Genomic DNA, 10271 nt, shown 5'->3' with positions numbered 1-10271 from the left:
AAGACCACGGCAGGTCTTATGGCAGCACTCTCAAAAATGTATGAGAAGCCATCAGCCGCGAACAAAGTTCATTTGATGCGGTGGTTATTCAATCTGAAAATGGCGGAAGGCGCGTCAGTAGCACAACACCTCAATGAACTTAATACGGTTACAACCCAATTGAGTTCAGTTGAGATTGAGTTTGATGAAGAAGTTCGGGCGTTGATATTGTTGTCTTCCCTACCAGAGAGTTGGAACGCTACAGTCACAGCTGTGAGTAGCTCGTCGGGAAAGAAAAAGTTGAAGTTCGGCGACGTTCGTGATTTGGTTCTCAGTGAGGAGATCCGACGGAGAGAAACGGGTGAAGCTACAACCTCTTCAGTATTGCATACAGAGTCAAGAGGTAGAAATTCAACCAGAGGAAACGGACGAGGAAAATCAAACTTCAGAGGTAGATCAAAGGACAGGAGGTCCAAATCAAGGAATCCAAGCAACAGCTCGAAGGCTATCGAGTGTTGGAATTGTGGAAAGACCGGGCATTACAAGAATCAGTGCAAGAGTGCACAGAAAGAGAAGGAGGCGAAGGCAGAGGTGAATGTCACTTCCACTTCAGGAGGAGACGACGCATTGATATGCTCTTTGGAGAGCAAGGAGGAATCTTGGGTGTTAGATTCAGGAGCGTCGTTCCACGCTACTTCTCAGAAAGAATTCTTCGAGAAGTATACCCCCGGAAAACTTGGATACGTATATCTTGGTGATGATCAACCGTGTGCTATAGTGGGCAAAGGCGTGGTGAAAATTAAGTTGAACGGGTCAGTATGGGAGCTGAAGGATGTCAGGCATATTCCCGACCTGAGAAAGAATTTAATATCCGTAGGCCAGTTGGCTGGCGAAGGATACACCACAACCTTCCATGGAGGTGATTGGAAGATCTCAAAGGGCGCAATGACGATTGCCCGAGGCAAGAAGACTGGTACCCTGTATATGACAGCAGGTGCACGTTGTTCGATCTCAGTTGCAGCAGGCAATGAGACTTCAAAGCTGTGGCACCAGAGACTCGGTCATATGAGTGAAAAGGGGATGAAGATCATGCACACAAAGGGGAAACTCCCAGGACTGCAGTCAGTGGAGATGGATATGTGTGAAGAATGTATACTTGGAAAGCAGAAGAGAGTCAGCTTTCAGACAAGTGGCAGAACCCCCAGGAAGCAGAAGCTAGAGCTCGTTCACTCAGATGTGTGGGGACCAACAACCACCGCGTCCATTGGTGGAAAACACTACTTCGTGACTTTTATCGATGATCACACTCGGAAAGTATGGGTCTACTTTCTGAAACATAAGTCAGAAGTGTTTGAGGCTTTCAGAAGATGGAAAGCCATGGTCGAGAATGAGACCGGTCTGAGAATAAAGAAGCTCAGGACCGACAATGGCGGTGAGTATGAAGACACCGGATTCAAGAAGTTCTGCTATGAGCACGGGATCAGAATGGAGAGAACCGTGCCCGGCACGCCTCAGCAAAATGGTGTAGCTGAGCGGATGAACCGAACGTTGACAGAGAGAGCCAGAAGCATTCGAGTACAATCAGGCCTACCGAAGCAGTTCTGGGCAGAAGCGGTCAACACAGCAGCTTACTTGATCAACCGAGGTCCATCGGTTCCATTGGAGCACAGAATACCAGAGGAGGTATGGTGCGGAAAGGAGGTAAAACTCTCACATCTAAAAGTTTTCGGTTGTGTAGCTTACGTGCATATTAGTGATCAAGACAGGAATAAGCTTGATCCCAAGTCAAAGAAATGCACTTTCATCGGCTATGGTGAAGATGAGTTCGGCTACCGCATTTGGGACAACGAAAACAAGAAGGTGATCCGGAGCAGAGATGTGATATTCAATGAGAAGGTGATGTACAAGGACATGCACAAGACTGACGACTCAGAGAGCGAGTCAATATTTGTAGATGCAGATGATGTCCCGAGTAACCTCTCGGAAGAACCAAATGCAGAGGGTCCTCAGCAAGAAGAGCCTGTTGGACAAGATGGTGCGCAGGAGCCCAACGCACCAGCTCCGATATTAAGAAGTCCACATTTATAGATGCAGATGATGTCCCGAGTAACCTCTCGGAAGAACCCAATGCAGAGGGTCCTCAGCCAGAAGAGCCTGTTGGACAAGATGGTGCGCAGGAGCCCGACGCACCAGCTCCGATATTAAGAAGATCTTCTCGTCCTCCTGTACCCAACAGGAGATACATGAACTATCTGTTGTTGACAGATGGTGGGGAGCCTGAAAGCTTTGATGAAGCTTGTCAGTGTGGAGATGCGAGCAAGTGGGAGCTTGCAATGAAAGATGAGATGAAGTCTCTCATATCAAACCAGACGTGGGAACTAGCTGAGTTGCCCACGGGTAAGAAGGCACTCCACAACAAATGGGTGTACCGGGTGAAAGAGGAGCAGGATGGTTCCAGAAGATATAAAGCCCGACTGGTTGTCAAAGGTTTCCAGCAGAAGGAAGGAATTGACTACACCGATATTTTCGCTCCCGTTGTGAAGCTAAATACTATCAGGACCGTGATGAGTATTGTAGCAATTGAAGATCTTCATCTCGAGCAGTTAGACGTGAAGACGGCGTTTCTTCACGGAGATCTAGAAGAGGAGATATACATGCACCAGCCAGAAGGTTTCTCAGAAGAAAAGAAGAAGAACCTGGTGTGCAGACTCAAGAAGAGCTTGTATGGCCTGAAACAAGCCCCAAGGCAGTGGTACAGAAAGTTTGACGGCTTTATGCACAAGGAAGGTTTCCAGAAGTGCAACGCCGACCACTGTTGCTACTTCAAAAGATATCAGTCCAGCTATATCATCCTACTGCTGTATGTTGATGATATGTTGGTTGCAGGAGCAGATATGAAGGATATCAAGAGTTTGAAGCAGCAGCTGCCAAAGGAGTTTGACATGAAGGACTTGGGTCCAACGAAGAAGATCCTTAGAATGCAAATCACGAGAGATAAGAAGAGAGGTATCTTGCAGTTATCTCAGACGGAGTACATCAACCGTGTTTTGCAGAGATTCAACATGGGCGATGCCAAGCCTGTGAGCACACCCTTGGCCAGCCATTTTCGTCTATCGAGGGATCAGTCTCCTCAGTCAGAAGAAGAGAAAGAGAGTATGGCTCAGGTTCCTTACGCCTCAGCTATCGGAAGTTTGATGTACGCAATGGTCTGTACGAGACCAGATATTGGCCATGCAGTGGGAGTGGTCAGCCGGTTTATGTCGAATCTAGGAAAAGCTCATGGGGAAGCGGTCAAGTGGATTCTGAGATATCTACGAGGTACTACACAGAAGTGTTTGCACTTTGGTAAGGGAGAGGTAGAAGTGCAAGGGTACGTAGATGCAGACTTCGGTGGCGAAGTTGATCACCGAAGAAGCACCACCGGCTATGTATTCACCGTTGGAACTACAGCTGTCAGTTGGATGTCACAGGTACAGAAGATCGTTACCCTATCCACTACAGAAGCTGAGTATGTTGCAGTGACTGAAGCCAGTAAAGAGATGATATGGCTTCAGGGTTTGTTGACAGAGCTGGGATTCAAACAGGAGAAGAATGTTTTGCATAGCGATAGTCAAAGTGCGATTCAATTGGCTAAGAATTCCGCATTTTATTCTAGAACGAAGCATATTGCGTTTCGGTACCACTTCATCAGATCCCTGTTGGAAGATGACGTGTTAAAACTGGAAAAGATTCCAGGGAGTAAGAATCCGGCAGATATGTTAACAAAGACGGTGACTGTTCAGAAACTGGAGTTGTGCGCAACTTCAGTTGGCCTTCATGCATAAGATGATGAGGGCGGAGCCACACAGGAGAGGAGCTTGATGAGATAGCCATGTTGACGGCGGTTTGATCTCCAAGTGGGAGATTGTTAGAATGGGGATGTAGATCAAATCTCATTTCGATGAGGACCGCCGGCGAGAAGCTCCGACGAGCTTGATGTCGACGCAGGTGAGGTCCAGGCGAACTCTGCGTTAACCCACCCCCCTTGCGTTCGCGGGCCGCTGGCGACAGGCTGTCGCCAGCTCATCCCCCCATCGCCTATTTAAACCCCCCGCTAGGGTTTCGGTGGCTCAAGCTTTTTACCCCTCCTCCGATTTTTCTTCTGGCGGCGACCAAGAACGCAGCAGCGTTCTCATCTCCAGCGCTCAATTGATTTTGAGGGGAGATTAAGAAAAAGGAATTTAAGAAGAGAGAGAGAAGGGGGAATTAAATAGGGGTTTTATATTGTGGGGTTATTCATTTATTCTCAAGTTGATAATTGATAGGGTTCATACCCTTTAATCATTAACACTGTAGCTACAGTGTTTATCTGAGAAATCTCAGTTTTGAGATACGCTCCTAAATTTGTAATTTCTTGTTTGATTAATAAGAAATTATCTGTGTGGCTCCCGAGGACGTAGGCAGTTGCCGAACCTCGTTAAATCTTGGTGTACTTTTCTATACCGCGTTTCCGTTGCAATTAGGGATTTAGGCGTCATATTCCTAACAGCTTCTTAGTTATAAGATGGAATGCTGGCTATTCTGTGAACATTTTGTTGATTTTATAATAACTGACCCCATGCTTATGTAATTAACTAAACAATATAGCTGATAGCATAGCAACGTCACACAAGCATTTCATAATTAGGGGTTAAGTTGGATATGATTGTCCCGAAAAACTGATATAGAATGATTACTTGTAAAATATGAAGCAAATTCTAAACAACATCAGCTATGGACAAAAACTTACCTTAAAGTAACATATTTAGCAAAAACAGAGCAAGACGGGAAGAGGTTTCACAAATTGTATTCTTCTATTTGATATTACATAAACTGCTATATGTTTGTTAAATTTCTAGACATGAAATGAAGCTGCTAAGATTGTTTCAGACTGATGTCCATTATGCCAAACTGACATGCTTGCATTTTGTATTGATGCTTGAGGATGCGATGCGATATGCATTGTATTTGCATGCCATATAAAATAGAACAATTTTTCAAAACAGCCTCATTTAATTTTTTTATTTTTAAAATTGACTGGTTTTTTTTATTTACCAAAACCGACCCGTTTTTTGCCACGGCAGCCTAATTACCTTCCTAAATAGTCGGGGTTGCTAACCCCGACTATTTAGGAGTGCGTTAAACTCCAATTAGAAGCCTTAAACCCTAAAATTTTATGTCCTAAATAGTCGGGGTTGGCAACCCCGACTATTTAGGACGGTGATTACGTGGTAAAAAACGGGTCGGTTTTGGTAAAATAAAAAAATCGGTTGATTTTAAAAATAAAAAAAATAAATGGGGCTGTTTTGAAAAATTGTTCTATAAAATAGCATGTGATATGTTAATTTTGCTTCTTCGCAGACCCCTGAGATCACAATTGTCTAAATTATTTTAGCAGAGGAGGAAGTCTCTTCTTCTCAAATTATCTATTTTATTGGTTTGCATTCTGTACGATCTGCCAAGGTCAAACACGAGCTGAGACACTGGCAGCAGAGATCATGAGGCTCTCTGCTGAATGCAAACAAGCTACGAACTCCCTCATACAACAATCTCACACGCCTGTACGTATTTGTTCTCAAATTTCCTCCCTTCTCTTTTCTTCTTTCTGATTGTTCCTTTTAAAAGTAAAAGTTGATGTCTTTCTTCTTTGGTGCTGTTACAGGCCCAATACTTCATAATATCGAGAACAACCTTGTGAAAATGATGCAAGTTATGTCGTAGTTCTGCGGTTTAATTTTCAAGCAGCAGAGATCTATGAGCATTAAGAAGAGAGAATAGAGGATTTCATTGTCCACTTAATCTTTTTGAATCTGTGACGTTGTAAAAGCTTGCCATGCTCGAGTCCAAGTGCATTTACATGTATGAAGCCAAGGCATAATGTAAAAGTTATCAAAATACAAGAAATGTGTTCTCGTATCAACCTCTTCGTCTGTGCTACGCGAGATATTACCTTCTGTGAATATGCTTATGAATTCGTTGTCCCTTTTCTGTCGACAGATTTTGGCATTGTTGTCGTCGTAACGCTTTCTTCTAGATGTTATATATCATGCAATATTTGATATACTCACAGTATTCAGACATATCCAGTTTGGATGTACGCATTCAACCCACCAACCTGCAAACTCTCAACTTCTCTAGCTCGTCTTCGAGCTCTATCTCACATCCGCTTGCTTTTTTGAAGGTGCGTTGGTTTTATTATTTTTGGAAGATATGTGAACTTTTGGGTATTGCCACGTGCGTATAATTTATGTAGATTATGTATCTAGGAATCTTATGGGTTTTATGCAAATCCCTTGTCTCAAATTTAATCCTTTGAATCAGACTTTAGGAGCTTCATTTTATGAATATATGTTTTTTAGGTTGAATTTGATCATGCATTCGGGTTTCTGTTACAAATTCTTGAGGCGTCAAATATAAAAATAATGATAGAGACACACCCTTTACCACATTCCTAACCACACCACCTCTCTTGCTACAGTGCACGGGCTCACATGAGATTTTAAAAATTAAAATTTCATATGGGCCCGTGCACTATAGAAAGAGAGGTGGTATAGTTGAGAGTGTGGTAGATGGTGTGCCCCTAGTGCCTCCCCAAATATAAATGAGGGGTATAAATGGGGGTCATAATGAACTTCGAATCCTTTTTCTATAATTATAAAGACTGATGTTTATGTGGTGATAGGGAACACTGTTTCCGATCGAACTCTTTTCTGGCGAGTTTAATTTTATTTTTAAAAAGAAAATCACAAAGTTTCCTTATGGAACATTTTTTCAAAACAGCCATATTTTATTTTTTTTATTTTTAAAATCGACCGATTTTTTTTTTATTTACCAAAATCGATCCGTTTTTTACCACGTCAGCCAAATCATCCTCCTAAATAGTCTGGGTTGTCAACCCTGACTATTTAGGAGTACGTTAAACCCCAATTAGAAGCGTAAAACCCTAAAATTTTATGTCCTAAATAGTCGGGGTGACAACCCCGACTATTTAGAACGGTAATTAAGCTGACGTGACAAAAAACGGGTCGGTTTTGATAAAAAAAAATCGGTCGATTTTAAAAAAAAAATGGGACTGTTTTGAAAAATTGTTCTTTCCTTATCATATTTGAATGTTCTGTCCAATTTTCCACCAGCATTTGTGCCATCCTCATCATTGCTTTTAAAGATTAGTAGAGAATGGCACAGATTTCTCTTTTGAGTTTTGACCCCTATGATTTGTTAATTTCAAAGATTTGAGGGACTGGTATGAAATAGTTGAAGAGTGAGGGACTAATGTCTAAATAACCCTAAAAATAAAAATGAGCAAGGACTAATGAGCGTGCCCATCAAAGTCTAGTCTTTCACCAGTCTCCTCCTGTTCCCGCCTCTGCTCAACTCTCTCAGCTCCTCTGAACGCAGAGCAAGACCCAAAACTTTGCGCAACCCCCCGCCCCAAAAAAGGACTAATTTTGAGAGAATGTCACAGCGTCTGAGCCCGTATACTCCGATTTCGGAGATCAAGAAGATGAGAGAAGGCTCTAGAGTTGCAATTAATTTGTTTGCGAAGATAGCCGAGGCTGGGATTCCGAGAATGACCAAGGGCATAGGAACTGGTACCTTCTCTTCTTACTTTGAAACCCTAATTTATGTTTTTTTTTTTTTTTTTTTGAGTTGGGGACCTTTGGGTTGCCCCAAAATTTGATCTTTTAAGTTAACCCTAGTTCTCGAGTACATCAAGCTGTAGAATTTTGGTCTAAACAACATAAATTTGAGCGCTGGGGCTGTAAAATTGGGTTTTTAGTTGAGTTTAGAAATAAAGGTTTGTTTTTTTAGGTGTAGATCTTTGTTCTGTTTTGGGGTTTTTTGAAAGGTCAGATCTTTATGACGTGATTGTGAGGAGAAGTGTGCTCATAGTTAGTTGGGGGAATAGTTCTTCATTTCTTCAGTTGTTTAGGCGAGATAATCAGATTTTTAAAATTTTAGGATTTTTTTTGGACAAATTTTGAAAAGCTAACCCATTTCCAAAAATAGTTATAACAAACAACCTCTTTGAAACTTATTTGCCAAAAACAACCCAGTTTCAGGTAACTAGCTAAAACTGGGTCGTTTTTGGCAAAAAAAAAAATACCAAACTTCACGGGACTTCATTGAAGCCCCGTGAAGTTTTGTTACGTAAGAAACTTTATGGGGCTTGAAGTACCGTGAAGTTTGATATTTTTTTTCACCAAAAACGATAGCTGAAACTGGGTTGCTTTTGGCAAATAAGTTTCAAATAAGTCGTTTTTGATGAGTAAGTTTGGAAATAGGTTGGTTTTCAAAATTTGTCCTTTTTTCTATACCAATGTTTAGCTATTTGGGATTTGTGATAAATTCAATCTTTGCTTTGTGGTTTTATGTAACATACATTTTAAAGTGAAGATCTGAGATTCTAAGCATTTGGAAAATGTTGAGATCTCTCTATGAGGAAGTTTCCTAAATGCTTGTCACCTTAGCTTACATCTAGCATCTTAGGTTTTTAACCTTTGTTATCTTAAAGTTAATTTTTTTAGAGTTTTGATCCTTGACTGCATCTGAGTTATTTGGTTTATTGTGTAGTAGTCAGTCAAACCATCACATACAAGAAACTGACTGGTAATAAGAACGTTACATTCATTCAATAGTTTATTTATTCTATGATCAGTGTTTACTTGGATAATTATTCCCTTTAATGATCATATTTCTATTAATTTGGCAATCGGATGCTCCTCCACAGATTATTACATCGGCTTCAAGCTTGCTGACGGTTCTTGTCAATTTGGAGTGTCTATCACTATTTTTGCTCCGACCGTGGCAGATTTGCCACGCATTCACTCTGTGGGAGACATAATTTGCCTTCATAACGTGGAGGTATTCTTTGTTCTTACAAAAATACTTTGGGAAATATTACAGTTTAGTTTGGTCAACTTATAAATTTTAATCAATTTCTAGTGAGTTGAGCTTGTTGGGAACTGGGACCTGTAGGATCTAGAATGGCTTTATCTCATGGAGATTTATTGGTTCATTTTGAGATGCAAGATGGTATAGCATATCGAAGCTTAATGTAGGGATGAAACGTGATTAATCAAATGTAGATGTGGAAACTACATAGCATGTCAACAGTAGAGAGAATCTAAGGCTCAATTAAGGCAGTATCAGATAACAATCTCAAAAGGCTTAATGCAGGTTGATTAGGAAAAGACCTTGAATGTAATGAAACACAATCTTTTCACTAGAGATTTTATGTTTTGGAGTGAGAACTTCTACTGCCTCATGTCAGGATAGATTTTATTGTGGAATTTGAGTAAAAAACTGAAATTTAAGGGTCTTAATGGGGACAATCACTATATCTTCTTTCTGAAATTTAAGGATCTTCAATGAAACCTTAAGATGCTTGGTTTTGAGCAAAGGACGTAGTAATAGATCCAGGGTTTTGAAAGGATTTGAGAGGATCTAAAGTCGAGAACCTAGTTGGTGGAAAGTTCCTTTGAGGATCAGAAGTTAGGGAACATAAGCTACTTGCCATTGAAACCAAACTATAAAAAGAGGCTAGTTGGTGGAAATCCTCCTTAAATTCTCACAACTGCTGATCATCACAGTCTAATTTCCTGAGAAATTCACCCTACTTTCTGCTTGACTTGTATGAAAATCCTTTTTCTGCAGTTATTCATTATTAGTAGCATTCTTGTTGTTATTTTCACAAAGGATGCAAATGTGTATCGTTATCTTAATTTGATGGTTTACCATCAAGTTTTAAGCATTCAGAATAATTGATTCCACATGGTTTTCTCTTATCACCATCCATTTTTAGAACCATAATTTTAATACATAAAGTTATGCCACATTCCATAATGAAGGATGTCACATGTTTGTATGAAAATGATTATATGTAAATTGCTTTGCATTCTCTAATTTTAGTTTTTAAAATTTAAAATTTTGGGAGCATTCCTTTTTCAGGTTAAGGTTTATAAAGGAGAGAGTGGAGAGAGTATCTTTTGTTCCTTCAACAAACGTAAATCCTCATACGCGTTCTTTGACAAAGAAGGAAGTACGGGTGTTATTCCTTACAAAATCTCTGCAAGTTTTCGAGCTACTAATTATGTGAGCAAATATTTAGATCAGCTGCGGTCATTATCACTCGAACATTACCAACCAGATGCAAATCGTCAACAGGATGCAAGTAAACATCTTTCTCTCTTTCTGCACATCATGATAATATTCCATATGTATGTTGATCTATTTAATTGAGTATATAAGAAATATTCTTTGTGCACTGGTCT

At 40.6% G+C, this 10271-nt stretch overlaps 2 protein-coding genes across 2 annotated transcripts in view; both read left to right on the top strand.

The window, feature by feature from the left end:
* LOC109851389 (putative receptor protein kinase ZmPK1) overlaps positions 1-6166 on the top strand; it is a 107469-nt gene extending 101303 nt beyond the window's left edge. Inside the window, exons 4-5 of the mRNA XM_020421476.1 lie at positions 5393-5558; positions 5660-6166. The gene's annotated coding sequence lies outside the window, so the exon portion shown is untranslated. The remainder of the gene's footprint in view (positions 1-5392; positions 5559-5659) is intronic.
* LOC109820191 (protection of telomeres protein 1a-like) overlaps positions 7328-10271 on the top strand; it is a 6801-nt gene continuing 3857 nt past the window's right edge. Inside the window, exons 1-3 of the mRNA XM_020386294.1 lie at positions 7328-7589; positions 8729-8862; positions 9949-10171. Of these exons, the coding sequence (XP_020241883.1) occupies positions 7454-7589; positions 8729-8862; positions 9949-10171 (493 nt within the window). The 5' untranslated portion in view covers positions 7328-7453. The remainder of the gene's footprint in view (positions 7590-8728; positions 8863-9948; positions 10172-10271) is intronic.

Source organism: Asparagus officinalis, chromosome 8 (genome assembly GCF_001876935.1).
Source record: "Asparagus officinalis chromosome 8, Aspof.V1, whole genome shotgun sequence".
Classification (NCBI taxonomy): domain Eukaryota; kingdom Viridiplantae; phylum Streptophyta; class Magnoliopsida; order Asparagales; family Asparagaceae; genus Asparagus; species Asparagus officinalis.
This window is presented reverse-complemented; position numbering and strand designations above follow the sequence as displayed.